At 51.3% G+C, this 18,336-nt stretch overlaps 1 protein-coding gene across 3 annotated transcripts in view; it reads left to right on the top strand.

Annotated features, from left to right (window-relative positions):
- The window catches only part of PPL (periplakin), a 47,203-nt gene that overhangs the window by 7,399 nt on the left and 21,468 nt on the right, over positions 1 to 18,336 (top strand). For all 3 annotated transcript variants that reach the window (XM_033428873.1, XM_033428872.2, XM_004270212.3), the window contains exon 2: positions 16,202 to 16,301. In XM_033428873.1, the coding sequence (XP_033284764.1) occupies positions 16,202 to 16,301 (100 nt within the window). The remainder of the gene's footprint in view (positions 1 to 16,201; positions 16,302 to 18,336) is intronic.

Genomic DNA, 18,336 nt, shown 5'->3' with positions numbered 1-18,336 from the left:
AGACGAGGTCTCCAGCCCGATGGCTCTGGTGCTCCCTGACTGGTCTGAAGTGAGGGCTGTCAGGGTTACGGGGAGACCTGGGCTATCAGGGAGGACTTCCTGGGGAGGTGTCTGCCCTGTCATTGGGAGAAATGGAGTGGTTAGATCCAGTTCTGGAGTTAGACTGAATTCTGCCTGTGTTTGATTTTGGCAAACAAATTTGGCCTCACTGTGAGCTTCAGCTTCCCTATCTGTAAAATGGGGCTAATTTTGCCCCTCCACACAGGCCTGGGCCCCAGTAAGCACCCAACAGCCTCGGCTCGCTTCCTGACCTCACCTGGGCACAGTCCTGCAAGAATGGCCCAGTCCTAATGGAGGGGGTGCCCTATGTGGGAGGCAGGGCCCAAGGCTTTGGAGACTGGTGGAAGAGCTGCGTGTCCTCCTGGAAGCCAGCTGGGGTACCCTGGGCCTCTCGGTGGTTAAAAGCATAGAGTTTGATGCCATCCAGGTTTGAGTTGAAGCCCCAGCTCTGTCTCTCCTAAGCTGTGTGACCTTGGGCAGATCAGGTAACACCTCTGAGTCTCAGTTTCCTCATCTGTGAAATGGGAGTGATGCAGGAACACCCAGCTGGTGAGGTCACTAGTGGATCAAGCAAGATAATGCATGTGATGGGCCCAGCCCCAGACCAGGGCTTACAGTGGGTGCTCAGTAAATCATGGCAGCCAATATTGGTAATCACACACTGCTGTTAAAGATGAGAATGGTGCTGAGACCAGAGGTGACCAGGCAGCTGGTCTTCTTCCAGCTGTGGAGGCTACAGCCCAAGTGGGGCAGGAGGTCAGCTGACTCTCATTCAATCACCCCAGCATTCACATGGACCCCCACTTAAGAAGACACATGGAGGGGGACTTCCCTGGTGGCGCAGCGGTTAAGACTCTGAGCTCCCAATGCAGGGTACCCGGGTTCGATCCCTGGTCAGGGAACTAGAGCCCACATGCATGCCGCAACTAAGAGTTCGCATGCCACAACTAAGGAGCCAGCGAGCCGTAACAAAGGAGCCCATGTGTCACAACTAAGACCTGATGCAACCAAATAAATAAATAAAATATTTTTTAAAAAAAGAAGATACATGGAGAAACTTCCCTGGCGGTCCAATGGTTAAGACTCTGGGCTTCCAATTCAGGGGGCATGGGTTCAATCCCTGGTCACGGAACTAATCTCCCACATGCCGCGCAGCACAGTGTGGAGAGACACTCATGCACTGATCAGTGAAGCTGGAAAGCTTGAACAGTTTGGGGGAGGGCCTTGTCAGCAAAGCCCACCTCCCACCATGTGGGTGACCAGGACCGAGTGGTCCACGCAGCCATTTCTCAACACCTACTGTGCTCCCAGCATGGCCATGGACGTTATAGCATCTCATTCTGACACCGAGCCTGCCAGGCTGGTGGTGGTGTCCCATTTCACAGAGGGTAACACTGAGGCCAATAGTAAAGGCACTCACAGCTCACAAATGGCTGATGCGGGGGGCTCAGGGCCCCTGGGGAGGGAAACTAGGTCTCCCCACCTGTACTTGGGGCTGGTGGCAGCTGTCTCTGGGACTGCTGCAGGCCAGATGGTGGAGTCATTGGGTTTTGTATCCCTGACTCCACCCAGCAGCCCTTTCTGCCTCTCCTCTCTCTGGCTTTGCCCTCACTTGCCCAGTTCGCTTGGCAGAAGGAACGAGACCTAGTAAATTAGATTCAGAACAGAACAATGGCTGCTAATGGTGGCATTTCAGGCACGGTCAGGGCACTTATCTGGGAGCAGGGAGTTTTGTGGGGAGAGGCTGAGCTCAATTCATACCTTTTAGGCAACACTCTAAGGAGGGTGAGGGACCTCTGGAGGGCCCTGGGGGCTGGGGGAGAAGCTGCCTTTGGGAGCGTTTCCAAGGCTCTTTGTCAAGGGAGGAGGACCCAGGAGTCCCAGCCCTTCTCCGCTCTAGGCAGGGCTGTGCGGGGCGTTGCCAGTGCCACCTGCCACTCTCCCAGCCTGCCTGCCCCGGCCTGTCTCAGGAGTGCGAAGACAGAAATGGTCCTTGGTCTTTGTTCTCTCTGCTTTTGATGGGTCTTCTGTCTTCCATCCTCCTGAGCCTGGGGAGGGAGGCCCCAGGTGCCCCTTCCTGCCTCCAGGCAGGTAGAGCCCTTCCCTTTCCTGCATGGGAGGGCCTGAGCAGAGAGTCCCCTGTCCCATCCCCCATCTTCTGTGTGCTCCATAAACAGGCTGCAAGGGCTTCCTTGGCACGGTGGTTAAGAATCCGCCTGCCAATTCAAGGGACACGGGTTCGAGCCCTGGTCCGGGAAGATCCCACATGCCGTGGAGCAACTAAGCCCGTGCACCACAACTACTGAGCCTGCGCTCTAGAGCCCATGTGCCACAACTACTGAGCCCACGTGCCACAACTACTGACGCCCGTGTGCCTAGAGCCCGTGCTCCGCAACAAGAGAAGCCACCGCAATGAGAAGCCCATAAACCGCAACAAAGAGTGGCCCCTGCTCACCGCAGCTAGAGAAAGCCCACGTGCAGCAGTGAAGACCCAGCACAGCCAAAAATTAAATAAATAAATAAATTTATTTATTTATCTTTTTAAAAAATGGAGGACAAGCCAGAGGTTTCTGGATGGAGAGACACAAAGGGAGAGTCTCAGAAGTGGGGGAGGGGACAACAGGATGGGAACTGGGAAAGGTGTGAACACATGACAGCCTCTGAGGTTGAGTCCTAGCTTGGAACAACCTCCTTAAATTATGACTGTATTGTCTTTCTTAGATAATATTACCCTCATCTGTCTTTTCCAGGTGAGGCTCAGAGTTTCAGAGTCTCAGCTGCTATGAGCTGGGAGCAGGCGAGCTGGCTGGTAGGGTGTCCCAGGTGGTCTCCAGCCCATCCTTTCCTGGGCAGAGGGTTTGTCAGGTCTTATATGATAAATGCACAATGGGCTGCTCGCTGGCCAGTAGCTCCACCCCATCAAGGCCTGCTGACCCTGGAAGGCTGAGCAGCTGCGGTAAAACAGTCACGTGCAGAATTCTTTGCTGCGCCAGCAGCCTGGGCTCAGATTTCAGACTCATGGCTTTTAAGGTTCTCATGGCTTCTCCATCCTGGGCGTGGAGACTTTTTGGTTCTAGTTGAAGGTTGAGGAAGGATTCTGAGTTTATGCCACCAAGAACAGAGAGGGCTGCAGTCCTGCTGCTCCGGATAAGGAGCTTGACTCTTCTCAACTATAAACTGGGCAACAAAACCCCCATGTTACTGAGAGGGAAGCTGAAGCTAAAGGCAGGGATGGAGGGCTTGGTGGGTAGAATAGAAACAGCCTGGGTTTGGGAGATGCAGACCTGACTTCCAGGTCCAGCTGTGCCTCTTGTCAGCTGTGCTGCTGGCCACATTCCTGCCCCACTCTGGGCTTCATGAAGGCAGGGGCTTTGCAGGCTGTGTGGTCACTGCCACATCCCTGGAACGATGCCTAGCACACAGCAGGTGCTCAGTAAGCAGTGGTGGGAGGTCTGTTTTGAATCTGCAAATCAGAGGTGTGTAGGATAATGGAGAGAACTGGACGTGACATGTGTGAAGCATCAGGCACATAGTAGGTGCTTCATAAACCAAGGCCAGTACTCCTTGTCCACTGGTCTCAAACCCGGAATGACGTCGTAACAACCGGGAGTGTTGAGATTGGCTTGAGCCCCATTTAAACCTTGCAGAAATCTCCAAGACACGCCTTGGTGTTACCCAAAGTGGCTTGAACTTCTGTGTGTGTGTCTGTAATGAGAGCCCCAAAGCACACACTTTTGGGGAGGTCTTCCCTGGGCAGAAACAGATTGGGCCATGAAACGGAGCCGGAGTTACTACACCAGCAGCCCTCTCACTTTAGAACCTACTTCCCCAGGATTTATAGACAGTAAATTCCTCCACACCCAGCTAATTACCATGGAAGTTTCTAGTAGGGAGCCTGTCAGTCAGTTGACCAGTCAATCTGGTATTTGTTGGGTGCTTCCTGGGTATTGCTTTCTACAAGACTTCCTTCCTGCAGAGACCTGGGGATTCTTCCTCAATCTGCTCCCCTAACCCTGTAACACAAGACTGTGGTTCATTCCCTTGTTCCCAGCCCTGCCTGCACGTTAGAATCATCTGAGCTTTGAAGGTGATGCCCAGGTCCTGTTGCAGACCAGTTAAGTCAGAATCAGTGAAGCAGGGCCCAGACTTCAGTCTTTTGATGTGCAGCCATCAAATCCCATGTTTTCACTGATTGCCTTAAGTATATGAGCAATATAACTTGTCCATAGAGTTATATGCACCTTGCTCTTCCTTTAAAAGAGCTAAAGCAGCAGTTGCCTAGTCTGTTGCACTCTCTTCTTTTATTCTCAACCTTCCTGTGTTATTTTGTTTTAGGTACATGCCTTATAAAATGGCATAGAGCTGGCTTTTTTTTTTTGTCTTCCTGTTCTCACCTGAGAGTCTTATCTTTTAGCAGGTGAATTTAACTCATGCACATTTATTGTAATGAATGATATGTTTGGACCTACTCCTGCCATATTATTTTGTATTTCCTATTATCATGCTTTGTCTTTGTTTCCTTCTTGCTCTTTCCCTGCATTTTATTGGACTGAGCTGTATTTTCACAATTAAGTTAGGATACAAGGCCTAAATGGGGCAGAATGGATGAAAATACCCTGACCCAGGCAATCTGAATCTTTAGAATTACAGTTATTGGGGTGCTTTTCTTAATCCTGCCTATTAGACCATAAACTTCTGGACAATAAGGACTTACTTATCTTTTGGTGGGGGCTCTTTCATAGCCCTTAATTCCATGCCTTGCATAGGCTTGGGGCTCAATAAATAGGTGTTGAATTGAGCAAACATTTAATTAATTTATTTATTTATTTATTTATTTATGGCTGCATTGGGTCTTTGTTGCCACATGCGGGCTTTTCTCTAGTTGCAGTGAGTGGAGTCTACTCTTCGTTACGGTGCGCGGGCTTCTCATTGCAGTGACTTTTCTTGTTGCGGAACATGGGCTCTAGGCGCACAGGCTTCAGTAGTTGTGGCATGACTTGGTAATGGAGAAGGGCTTATCCCCAGGGCCTGTAAGAGGGGCAGAGAGAGGACAAGGATTTGGGGGTGGGGGTGAAAATTTATTCAGCAATTACTGAATATCTAGAAATATTGATGATCTGAAAAACTGGCGGTGGGTGGCAGCAGTCACCAGCATAAACGCTGACCTTCTGGCTCCAGGGAATTCTCCCTTCCTCCCCAGGCTCAGCTTCTTTATCTGCACTGCAAGCAATAATAGTACCAACCTTGATGATGGGCTGTTAGGATTAAAGCAGGACTGCGTGTCGGCGCTGGGGTTTCTTCATACCATTTCCTTCCCCGCAATGGCCCGTTCAGAGGGACAGGCTGGGAGCCCCTTGTGGTGACATCTTAGGAGAATGACTCACCCTCAGCTACCACCACTGATTGTTACTCAACCACTGGGTTTAATTATACTGATAAAGATGCCAACAAGACGTAAATCATCATGCCTCCCCTGGGTGGTGCACGCCTTGCTGCTTTGTCCCGCCTCCCCAATATCTCCTGTCACTTTGTGGAATAGTATTGACATCCCCCATGTTCTGAGGAGATGGCTCTGGCACCTGTTCAAATCTTGGCGTTATCACTTTTCAACTGTGTGACCTTGGGCAGGTTTCTTAACCCGTTTGAGCCTCAATTATCTTCATCTGGAAAATGGAGAGATAAGAATTGTTTACGTGCTATAAAATGTCTGCTCAATTCAATACCTATTTATTGAGCCCCAAGCCTGTGCGAGGCCTCGAATTAAAAGCTACAGAAGGGCCAACCCAAGAGATGAGTAAATCCTTTTCGTCCAAAAGTTTATAACCTAACACACGGAATTAAGAAAAGCACCCCAATTACTATAAGGGTGCCCTTCTCCCAGGGCTGCGAGATTTCAGCAGATGTTGCAGGAAAGGGCTGAGTGGGTGATGGGCATCTAGTGCGTCCTCTCAGTGTTTGGTTGTTCATATTCAGCAATCATTTCTTGCACCTACTGTGTGTGCCTTTGTGGCAGGGGCAGGGCAGGTGTCCTGGAGTGATAGCCTTCGCTCTCTCAGCCAGGCAGTGTTTAAAGGAGGTGGAGGCTGGGAGCCACCTAGCCCCCAAGATGAGCTTGGAGGTTGCCTGGGAGCCGCTTAGGGCCTGGCTGGCCCTGGAGGCAGCCTGCCTACATGGCAAGTAGGAGGCCAGACCCCTTCTCTGGGCTCTAGGAGGGGCGAGGCTGGAGAGGCTGGTTCCTGGGAGAGGTGTGGGCTCCTGTGCATTCCAGGCATTCCGAGACTGATCCTCCCCGCTGGCACCTACAGAGACAGAATTAACCCCAAAAGGGAGGAACCATGGACATGATCAAGGGCCAGAACATGGGGATTGACTCAGGCCTGGAAGGTGAGGTGGCCCTGGCCAGGGAGGAAGGGCCGTCCCCATCAGACACACTCTTAACCTGCCAGTTCCCATCTCGACACCTGGAAAGAGAAAGCAAGTTGGGCTGTGACCGACGGGGTGGGGGTTATGGCAGAGCTGTGGCCTCTCCGTGGTGTCTGGGGTGTGAGCTGTTCCCTGGAGTGGCAGGTCAGGAAAGAGGCTGTTCTCTCAGGCAGGAGGGAGGGATGGCTGGAGCAGGTCACGTGCCCCTGGCTCTGCCCCATGGCCATGGGCAAGGATGCTACAGCTCCAGTGGCCTGGAAAAGGGTGTGGGGCTGTGGTCTGTGTGCCCTGGCACTGCACAACCAGGCACCATGCTCTGATGGGCACAGCTGGGAGCCCTGGATTGTTTTGAAGTCAGGCAGCCAGAGACCCATAGATGAGACCTGGCCTTGGGCAGGTGTCTGGCCAGCCTGTGTGGGTCTGGTGGGAGAGTGGCAGGAAAGGACCTTTTATTACATGTCCCTAGGTACCAGGCACTAAGTGAAGTGGATAGATGCTCTGAGCATCTATCAGCTTCGTTATGGCAGAACTGATGGGCTGCAGTCACTATGGGCTTAGAGCAAAGCGCTCCAGAGGCCCCAGAACCACCCAGAACTGTGCTGTCCTATTTGTTAACCACCAGCCACATGAGATGTGCTTAGAACAAACTGAGATGTCCTGCAAGTGTACACCACATGCCAGACATTGAGGAACTTACTATGAAAAAAAGAATGTAAACTATCTCACTAATAATGTTCTATTCACTAGCTGTCAAAATAACATTTTAGCTATATGTGGTTAAATAAAATAGTGTATAAAAGTTAAGTTCATCTGTTTCTTTTTATGTTTTTCATGTGGCTACTAGGAAGACTTAACTACAAATATACTCATATTCTGTTTTTATTGGGCAGCGATGGCCTTGAAAGCAAAGTAACATAGTGCCGACCCCACCCGCTTCTGTTTGCTACCCGGTCAGTAGATGCAATAACCTCACTGTGTGGACAAGGAAATTAAGGGTAGGCAGGTGAAACAAACCTGAGCCTTTGTGGTGTGACAGCCACGTCCAAGGTCCAGAGTGCTTTACAAGGATCATCTCCTTGAATTGTCTCAACCCTCTGGGTGGGGCTGATTCTTATACTCATTTTGCAGATGAGAAAACCGGGGCACAGAGAGACTAAGGAACCTGCCCGAGCCCAAACTCAGTCTACGTTCTTTCCCTGGTCCAGGCTGACTCAGTTTCCCTCCCTGCAGGCAGGATGGAGAGGAATAGGCCAGTTGGTGCAGGGTGACCAGGAGAGGGAGAGCTAAAGGCAGCAAAGGTTGGGGCGGGAGAGGCAGGTCCTGGGCAGGAGAGCGAGCTCTCTTCTGAGAGTGTTTGGGAGCATTGGCAAGTTTGAGGCCGGACAATGGCGAGATCTGGTTGCATCGTTGAAAGATCTCTGATAAATGTGCCGAAGCTGGCTGGGGGCAGCGAGAGTCAGGGTGCAAGGAGATGGTTGGGTGTGGCTATTGGCATTGGTCCAGGTGAGAGGTGATGCGCTTGATCAAGGTGAAGACCTTAGGGCCCGAGAGAGGATGGGAGCACAGGGCTCTGTTCCTAGGTGGAAGCAGGAGAGGGAGAGGCAGGGATCTGGGGTGGTTCTTGGGGTTCTGCTTAAACGACCTGGTAGATGAGGCCTCCCCACCCTTCCGTCCTGTGGTTTCCCGGATGCAGACAGGGGAGAGTTCTCAGAGCAGCAAAACTCATGGTAGAAACACCCTGAACCTCTCAAATCCCCAAACCTAGTGACCTGATCCTTAGTCCAAACTCAAGGTGGTTGGGCCTGGGAGCCGCATCCTCCTTGCAGCCTCATTACCCGTATACGTGCATGGCCTCTCCCTGCAGGAGTCGGAGGAGACATTTCCAAATATTGAGGTTACTTGTGAATTCTCCACGCCCGGGCGAGGTGACATCCACAAGGTGGAAGCAGAGTGCGTCTGGGCTTGCACAAGCATCGGTGTGGATGGTGTGGGTGGCCCGGGGTCTTTTTTTAGCTCTCCGTACCCGTGGGTTCTCACATGGAGCCTTAGCTGCTGGCCTTTATCTGCTCCTTAAAAGGAGCCCAAATCCCTGGGTGGTGACTCGGGGTGGAAGCAGAGAACCCCGGGCTCCCTCCAAGGCAGCACTTTGTATCCCCTCTTTCTCTCTCTTTTTTTTTATAAATGTATTTATTTATTTTTGGCTGTGTTGGGTCTTCGTTGCTACATGCAGGCTTTCTCTAGTTACGGCGAACTGGGGCTACTCTTTGTCGCGATGCGCGGGCTTCTCATTGCAGTGGCTTCTCTTGTTGCAGAGCTCGGGCTCTAGGCGCACGGGCTTCAGTAGTTGTGGCATGCAGGCTCAGTAGTTGTGGCTCATGGGCTCTAGAGCGCAGGCTCAGCACAGGCTTAGTTGCTGTGGGATCTTCCCAGACCAGGGCTCGAACGCATGTCCCCTGCATTGGCAGGTGGATTCTTAACCACTCTGCCACTAGGGAAGTCCTCTATCTGCTCTCTCAATTAACTGCCCCAGCCCTGAGGGGTGTGGACTGCCATGACCCCCAGTGACAGATGGGGAACCTGAGGCTCAGAAAGGCTAAGTAACTGACAGTTTAACAAGGACTGTGTCAGGATCTGAATCTAGGCTGCCTGCCATTGGTCTGGGTGCTTAACCACTAGGTTATACTGCAGTACAGCTATATCGTGGGAAAGGGCCAGGGGCTCCCCACACAAACTATAGCAAGAAGAAGTGACTAGTGGTGGGTGGGGCTGAGGGTCCTCTGAGACGCCTGTATTCTCTTTCTTTTTGCTCCATATGGAGCATCTGCAGAGTCTGGGTGACCTGGAGTGCCACCTCTGTCCTCACTTCTCTAGTTGGCATCCCTGCTGGCCCGCTGACCAGACCACAGGCTGTCCTGGGCTGCCCCCTGGACATCACAGCACTGGGTTCCAGCCCCAGCTCCCCACTCTGCAGCTGACCTCTTGGGCTGTGAGTGGCCACCTGCAAAGCAGGTCGGGCTGTGGTTATTGAGTTTCTAACTCCCGGTGACGGAGAGAGCATACCCGATGCCACTTGAGGCTCCCAGGCCGTCTCCCCACAGTTCCAACACTCAGAGTACATCCTGAGATACAAAGAGACGTCTGTTCCAGGCTGGTGCCTGTGGGCTCAGACCCACAAAGCAACTGTTTGTCCCTGAGTGTCCTCAAACCCACCCTGGGGCTCTGAGGCAGCCCCCCGGGTGGCCTGCACCCCGTTTTCCCTCCTCTTACCAGGAGTCTCATACACAGACCAGGCCAAGTAAATGGGGCCCCTTGTTGTGCCTTAGATGGGACCTGGACCCTCGCCAGACTCCAACTTCCTCAGCCCTGGAAAAGAAAACAAAGGCAGGTTCTCTGGAGAAACAGCCCCAGTCTGCTGGGTGTGACCATACCTGGCTTTTGAAACCCACTTGCATCCCCTGACTGCAGCCTGGGCTGGGCTGAGAGGGCTGTTTCTGGGGACAGCCTAGTCTTGGGTCCCCGTCAGCTTTTACCAGATGGGGTGTCAGGCCACAGCACCCACTGCCCTACCTGTCCAGGTGGGCATCCTGGACACACCATCACCCAGAAGCATCCATTCCTATAGGATTTTGCTGGAAAACCTGGAAATCTAGAAGGAACCTTTTTGTAGAAAACTGAGCTATGAACTTTGTTCTGCCTCCCCAGTTCCCCCCGATGCCCTCTTTCTGTTCCAGGACCCCAGGTTGCATTTAGTCGTCAGGTCTGTCATCTAACCCTTAGTCTGGTCTTTTGTGACCTTGATACTTTTGAAGAGGTCTGGTCAGGTGTTTTGTAGACCGTCCCTCAGTTTGCGTTTGTCTGCTGGCTTCCAGCGATGACATGGAGGTTTTGCGTTATTGAGGAGGATTCCGAGAGAGTGCCGTGTCCTCCATGTAGACGCACCTTCTCCCTGGCATTGTTCACCTTGCCGTCCCCAGCGCTGTGAAGTTACTGATTTTTATTTTTATTTATTTTTATAAGAATTTTTTTAACATTTACTTCTATTTTAAAATTTTTATTTATTTAAAAAAATTTTATTTATTTATTTATTTATGGCTGTGTTGGGTCTTCATTGCTGCTTGCAGGCTTTCTCTAGCTGCGGCAAGCAGGGGCTACTCTTTGTTGTGGTGCACGGGCTTCGGTAGGTGTGGCACACGGGCTCTAGAGCGCAGGCTCAGTAGTTGTGGCACAACGGGCTTAGTTGCTCCGCGGCATGTGGGATCTTCCTAGACCAGGGATTGAACCCGTGTCCCCTGCATTGGCAGGTGGATTCTTAACCACTGCACCACCGGGGAAGCCCCCAAGTTACTGTTTTTTTAGAAGGAACCTATTTTACAGGACCAGGCGCCACTGGCAAGAAGGGGTTCCCAGAAGAGAAAGGGGGTCCACAGGCAGAGCCCCATGCACAGATCAGGGAGCAATGTAAGGGCTCAGTCTCATTTGAATGGCAAGCCCTGCAGGGAGTAAAAGTGCAATGAATAGGTGTTTCATGAATAGTCTTTGTCACCATTTATGGGGCCCCTGCGCTAGGTGATTAGAATGGATATTTGGTTTTGTTTTCTTATTTTTTATTGGAGTGTAGTTGATTTACCATGTTGTTAGTTTCTGCTGTACAGCATAAGTATTTGTTGAGTGTCTCCTGTGTGCCAGGCACTGTTTTAGGCGCTGGTAAAACCAGTGACACTCCACTCTTGAGCTTACATGATGTCTAATCTGCTTATGGGCCCCCAGAGGCTGCTCCCAACCTCCAGCTCAGTCCTTGAACCCCAAAGTGGTCTTTGAAGCTTGAGATTCTGGTGTTTCCAGAAGTGACCCTGACCCTCCCTGCCCACCTCACTTACCTAGATAGGATGTATCTTGCCCATTTGGCAGATGGTAAAACCGAGGCCCAGAAATGTAAAGTACCTCCTCTAAGGTTACACAAATGGATTTGAACCCTGTCTGACTAAGGACACTGGCTGCCCACCGTGTGACCTTGGGTGGGTGCGTTCGCTTCTGAGGGCCTCAGTTTGCTCACATATGTAATGAGCAGGTGGGGCTGGATGACTTCGGATGCAACTACCAGTGCCCATGGTCACTGCCCGCAGCCCCTGTGTCCATGTTAAACTTCTGAGTAAGTGGAGGGAGGCTGGGCATGTCCCTCTCTCAGCCTGTCACTTAGAGCCGCTTCCCTGGTCCCGTCCCTTCTCTGGGTGGCTGGGGGCACCTCGGCTCTCCTGGCTCAGCCAGGAGATTTTCATCTCCGTGGGTGGGACCAGGCTCAGAAGAGGTTGCTAGGGAAGGGCTGTATCTGGGCCTCCATCAGTCGGGCGGGCTGACAGCACCCTGGTGCGGCTCATTAGCCAGATGAAAAGCTGGACCGGCCCAGCCAGTTCTCAGCCCTCTTGGGATCTGCACCCCCTCTCTGCGGGTTCCCAACCCGCCCACATTCCTCTACTCCTGGTGTGCGGCCCTGCAGCTCTCAAGAGGACACACGTTTGCTCCCATGGCCAGCTAGATGGCAGGAGGAATGCAGGACCCTTTGGGGCCACTCATTCAGTACTCCAAACCCAAAAGGCAAAAGTGCTGAGACTGTCCTCCAGAGGCCTGGATTGGAATCCCAGCTCCACCCTGCTTTCTGGCAGTGAGACTGTGGTCAAGTTATCTAATGGCTCTGTGCACTCAGAACAGTGCTACTTCAGGGGGTGGTAGGATTAATGAGCTAACTATATGTGATTTGCTTAGCACCAGCCGGGCACGTGGTCATCCCTCTGTGAGTGTTTAACGAGCATCTTCCAGGCAGCTGGGCATAACCCGGAGCTGGCCCAGCCTCCATGGAAAACAGGATAAAAAGGCAGGGACCACTCGAGGTGGTGAGGGAAGAAGAAACAAACCCCTATCACTTACAAATGTTTTCGATAACAGCTTTATTGAGATATAACTCACATATCATATAATTCACTCATTTAAAATGTACAATTCAGCCGTTCTGAGTATATTCACAGAATTATACAACCATCACCATAATCAATTTTAGAGCATTTCATCACCTTAAAAAGAAACCCACACCCTTTAGCACTTGCTCTCCTTCCTCCCCATCCCAGCCCCTCGCGACTACTACCCTACTTTCTGCTTCGAGGAATCTAGCTATTCTAGACATTTCATATAAGTGGATCTTTTGTGACTGTTTGTATCTGGCTTCTTTCACTTAGCCTAATGGTTTCCAGGTTTCTCCATACCGTAGCCTGTATTAGCGTTTCATTCCTTTTTTGGCTCAGCTGTATTCCATTGTATGGATATCCTGCATTTCATTTATCTATTCATTAGTTGAACATTTGTGTTATTTCCACTTTCTGCCTATTGTGAATAGTGCTGCTATGAACATTTGTGTACAAGTTTTTGTGTGGACCTATGTTTTCATTTCTCTTGATATCTATCAAGTAAAATTGCTGGTTTCCTCACCTGTAAAGGGGCACACAAACCTCCCCCAGGGGCTTAGGGTGAGGATGCTGTGAACGTGTCTGATGTCTGGTGAAGCGTGTGCCCTAAGTGTCCGATTACCATGGTGACTCTGTGGTCATCCCCAGTCAACAGATGGAGAGACTGAGGCGCCTCGAGGGTAAGGTGCTTACCTGGGATGGTCCAAGCAGCAAGTGGTCCAACAGGACTTGGAACCCATGCCTGTCTGACCACAGCTCCCACTGAGCTGTCCTTTGTTCTCCACCAGGAGCACCAGGTCCCTGGGGCTGGCTGTCCCCCCCACCCCCACCCTGTGTCCCCTTCCAGTGCTGGGCTTCAGCTGGAGTAATGGGCTGGCCAGGGTGGGGTCCAGGAGGCACTTTCCTCGAACCTGCCCAAGCCAGTGAAGGGGCTGGTTGAGAGCTGGCCCCATGCCCGGAGGTGGAGCTGCGTTGGACCTGACAGGGATGAGGCCTCCACCTAACCTACACTGCAGGTTCCCAGTGGCGGCCCCAACTGTCATGGGTTAAATATTGGGTTGAGACTCAACACGTCTGAGCGCCGAGGCCAGGCTGGGGTCAGTGGCTGGGGTAGTGCTGAAGGCAGAAGTGCAGCCAGGGTGGGGGGCAGTGGGGGTCAGCCCATGACCTGGCAGCCTTATCCCTCCTTACCCAGATCCTCCACCCACAGTCCCCTCTTCTGAGCCTTCCTGGATGCTCCACTGAATACCAGCTTTCTCCGCTGCAGGACTTCTCAGAGCCTTTACTGGCTCCTGAACTTATTGAGGAGCTGCGTTTTCCTAACTGCCTAGACTGACAAAGCCTTCATTCCAGGAGTGATTTACAGGACTGGGGTTCCTGGAGCCCCACTTTGGGAAAGGCTGCCTCCTCGGTTGACTTTGCAGAGAGTGTGGCCTGGGTCTTATTCCCTAAGGCCCTCCCCTCTTCCCCCTAGTTCCTGTGTGTCCAGACCTGGCACAGAGCAGGCCCTCAGGCAAGGTTTGGGACGTGGCTGGACAGACTCACAGCTCCTGTTTGTATGCCTGTTTCCACCCCCCTCCAGATTCCCCCCATGCCAGCAGTACCTGCGGTGTTGGACCTCAAACCCTGGAGGGTATCAGGGTCCCCTGGGGAACCTGTAAAAACAGTAGCAATAATAATATAGCTTCCTGGGTCCAGCTCTGGAGATCCAGATTCAGAGGCTCTGGGTTAGTGCCTGGGAATCTGAATGTTTCGTGCCACAATATGTGGGTCCCAGGCCTTGATTTGAGGAATTCCACTCTGAAGAGCTGGCTGCCCGCTCTGCTTGACGGTCAAGAGCCCTGCCCTGGCCCACCCCAAGGGACACACCCAGGACCTGCCTCTTTTATGGCCTTTCTTCATCGGAGCCTTCTGCCCACAAACCCCAACTCCTCTTCATCCTTCAGCCACCACCACCTCCTCTAGGAAGCCTTCACTGACCATCCCCATTCCTACCAAGCTAGTCAGGAGGCTTGCCTGGTCATGCCTGCCTCAGTCTCGTGACTATTTCTATAAATGCTGATTTCCTCCCAGTCTGGGGGTGGCTGTGCCTGTGTGCATTACTGGGCCTGGCACATAGTAAGTGCTTGAGTGTGGGTAGAATGATGCTTCTGGGTGCTTAGCTTCTCAGGCCCCACTGTGGAGCCAGTATAAAAGGTCTCTGATGGAGATTAGAGGACTAATCTAATCTAAGTACTAATCTTGACTGTTGCTGGCCAGCTGGCTGGCTGGCTGTGTGACATTAACCAAGTTGCTTTCCCTCTCTGGTCTTTGTTCCTTCCTTTGTTTAAAGAAAACAAAGTCGGAGGTGGATCAGTAAGGCTCCTTAACGACTATAATCATGAACTTTGAACCTTTGTGAGATTTATTGGGTGCCCAGCCCTTTGCCTGCATAACCTCACTCCCATCCCTAACACCCCACTGGGAAAGGTCCATCTGACAGCGGGAAGCAGAGGTACAGAGAGGGACAGCAGCTTGGCCAAGTCGCACAGCGAGAACCCACATCTGAGTCCAAAGCCAAGGTCTTCACTCCCACAGTAGTGTTTGCCAGAGTGGTGTGTGGTGTGATTTCGGGGGGGGCAGACAGATGTGACAGGAGGAAACACAGAAACACCAAGTGAGAAAGCCGTTCTGATTTCAGGTCTCTCTCACATGCTCTGAGAACACAGGAGGTCTCAGCCTGGTGCCAGCACAGCTCTAACTTGGCTGCAGTATGTGCCAAGCTCTGCTTTTAAGCAGGTGAGGGCAAGGCTCAGTTTCAACGTGTGCAGGCGGCCTAGTGTCAGGCTAGAACTTAATGCCATCCTTTTATTTCTGTGGAATTTATTTTGGTGGTTACCTCCATTGATGGCAAGGACTTCTGGTTTTATGTTTGCAATGGGAAGAGCAATTTCCTTTTTTTAGTAAATTTATTTAAATATAAAGAGTGAGTAGATTAAAAGTGTCAGGTATCTAATAATGCTGCTTACACAAAAACTTGTACCTGAATGTTCATAGCAGCCTGATCCGTAATGACCAATAGGTGGAAACAACCCAAATGTCTATCAGTGGATGACTGGATATGTAAAATGTGAGATATTCAAGCTGTGGAGTATTATGCAGCCATAAAAAGGAATGAAGCACTGACACATGCTATAACATGGATGACCCTCAAAAATATTGTTAAGTGAAAGCAGTTAGACATGAAAGGCCTCGCTCGTATTGTAGGATTCCACTTCTATGAAATGTCCGGAGTAGGCAAATCCATAGAGACAGAAAGTGGATTCGTGGTCGCCAGGGGCCGTAGGGCGGGATGGTGAGGAGTGAGCACTAAAGGATGCGGGGTTTCTTTTTGGGGGTGATGAAAACATTCTGGAATTACATAGTGATGATGGTTATACAACCTTGTGAATACACTAAAAACCACTGAATTATACACTTTAAAAGGGTGAATTTTACATCTCAGTAAAAAATGTGGAAAAAAAGGGTAAGTGTGCTCTACCAGCATGGTAAAACAGAAGCGTTAGAGCGATGGCCAGAGCGAGGGCTGATTCCCTGCCAGGTGCTGCCTCCTTTCTGTGCCTTTAGTGATGTTGCCCTGGGGGGACAGCCAAGCTCCATCTGAGGCTCACTGGACAGCTTCTGCTCCAAGCCTGGGGCTGGGGACAGCCTGGGAGGCTGGGTGCTGGTGGGGACCCGGCCCTTGCCCTCTGGCCCTCGCCCTACCTCCCTTCTTCCGCCTGCAGCGTCTCTAACAAGGAGCTGTCAGAGCTGATTGAGCAGCTGCAGAAGAATGCTGACCAGGTGGAGAGGAACATCGTGGACACGGAGGCCAAGCTGCAGAGCGTGAGTGCCCCATCTCCCACGCTGGTGCCCCCTGTGCCACCAGCCGTGCTCAGGACCAGGGGCTTGTCTGACCCCGTGGTTCTCACCTGGGCGTGATTCTGCCCCCAGGGGACATGTGGTCACATCGGGAGACATTTTTAGCCGTCACAACTTGGGGAATGCAGTGGGCGGGTATCTAGTGGTGGAGTCCAGGGATGCTGCTATACACCCTACAGTGCACAGAACGGCCCCGTACACGGCATGATCCAGCCGCAAATGTCAAAGTGCCCAGGTGGAGATGCACTGAAGAGGAACCTCCTTATTGCTGGTAGTACCAGCTCCTCCACCCCAGGTACAAAGTTGCTGCAGCTTATGGGCCCCATCTGGAGGAGAACTACAGACTCAGGATCCAGGCTCTGGTTAGGATCCCAGCTTTGCCACTTACTGTGTGACCTTGAGCAAGTCACCTTACCTCTCTGTTCATGCGATTCCCTCTGAAAGGATAAGAGTGATTGTCCCCACCTGCTGGGCTGCTGTAAAGATTCGATGAGATTATGCAGCTGCAGTGCAGGGTTCACTATTATTATCAACATCATCATCCTTACTTCTCCTACCATTGCCACTACTCAGATGCAGGCTGGGCAGATCACTTTCCCTCTCTGTGCCTCAGTTTCCTCTCCTGTAACATGGGGATAACAACCGACCTGAGCCCAAAGGTTCTCCTGGGGATCCTGCACCATGGGCCACGCTGGAGCCGTGCTCACTCCTGTGAGCTGCTAAGATGACCCCCTCTTCTCTGAACCCTCCACAGCCCAGTGCGGTTGAGTTTATATGTTTTTTTGTAGCTGGAGAAACTGAGGTTCAGAGAGGGCCAGGGCGGACTATGTCAGTGACAGAGCTGACCCCAGAGGCATCCCACAGGTGGGGTTGCCAGATGTAGCAAATAAAAATATAGGGTATCCAGTTAAGTTTGAATTTTAGAACACAAATATTTTTTTTTGTATAATTATATCCCATGTACTACTTGGGATATAATAATATTATAAAATTATCCATTGTTTATCTGAAATTTGAATTTAACTGGCGTCTGTATTTCATCTGCATTCCAGGCATGACTAAGACGAGGGTCCAGAGGAGTGGGTGGCTGAGGGTGGACAGGTCACAAGAGAGGTCAAGGTCCGGCCGGCCCCACTGCTGTCCCCAGGCCCAGACGTGGCTGCCACTCCTCTGAGAGCCAAGGGATCCACCCACCTGAGGGCCAGTCCCCCTGAGACCGGAGGGACAAGGGTGGGCTGGGGATGGCACAGCTGGGGGTGAGAAGTGGGGGCATGGGGAGAGTGGGGCAGGAAAGGCAAGAGGGCCCCCCCTCCCTCAGGGTCCCCCCTCCCCTCTCTCATTCCTTTCCTGACTCCACCTCCCACTTTTCTTTCCAGCCTCAGCCGGCCCTGCCAGCATCCTTCCCTCTGGCCATGCCCTTGCCCTGGTACCCAGCCCCTTTGGCAGTTTTTTTGTCCCCTCTCTTGTGACTGCCATGGTGGCGTGTGCTTTCCTAAATGAAAACAGCTTTTTGGAGTGTGTCCTTTTTTCCTCCTAATAAAAGTAATATGTGTTCGTTACAAACATTTCAGGACCGATAAACAAGTATAACGAAGCAAATTAAGATGGCGTATGATTCCACCACCAGAGAGAACGATCATCCGTTAACCTTCTGGTGTCTCTGTGACCTTTGCTTGTGTGTGTGAATAGCGTCCAGCTCTCTCATTGTATTTGCTTAGAGTAATGACTCAAAGTAACAAGGATGTTTTAGGGAGATAATTTTGAACTATTTTCTTTTCATTCAAATGAACAAACTTAAGAAAAGAAACCACGCTTTGAAGACTGCATGGGATAATCTTTCTGTCTTTTCTCTTCCTTCCTTCCTTCCTTTTTTCGGAAGAAAACATCATTATTAATTTTACTACCCAAACATTCTCTTGAACTTTCCTATTTTTTTATGGAAGTGAGATTCACATAAGATATAATTAACCACTTAAAGTGTACAATTCCGTGGCATTTT

The sequence above is a fragment of the Orcinus orca genome, chromosome 16 (genome assembly GCF_937001465.1).
Source record: "Orcinus orca chromosome 16, mOrcOrc1.1, whole genome shotgun sequence".
In the NCBI taxonomy this organism is placed as follows: domain Eukaryota; kingdom Metazoa; phylum Chordata; class Mammalia; order Artiodactyla; family Delphinidae; genus Orcinus; species Orcinus orca.
The sequence above is the reverse complement of the archived record's forward strand: the minus strand, read 5'-3'. Positions and strand labels throughout refer to the sequence as shown.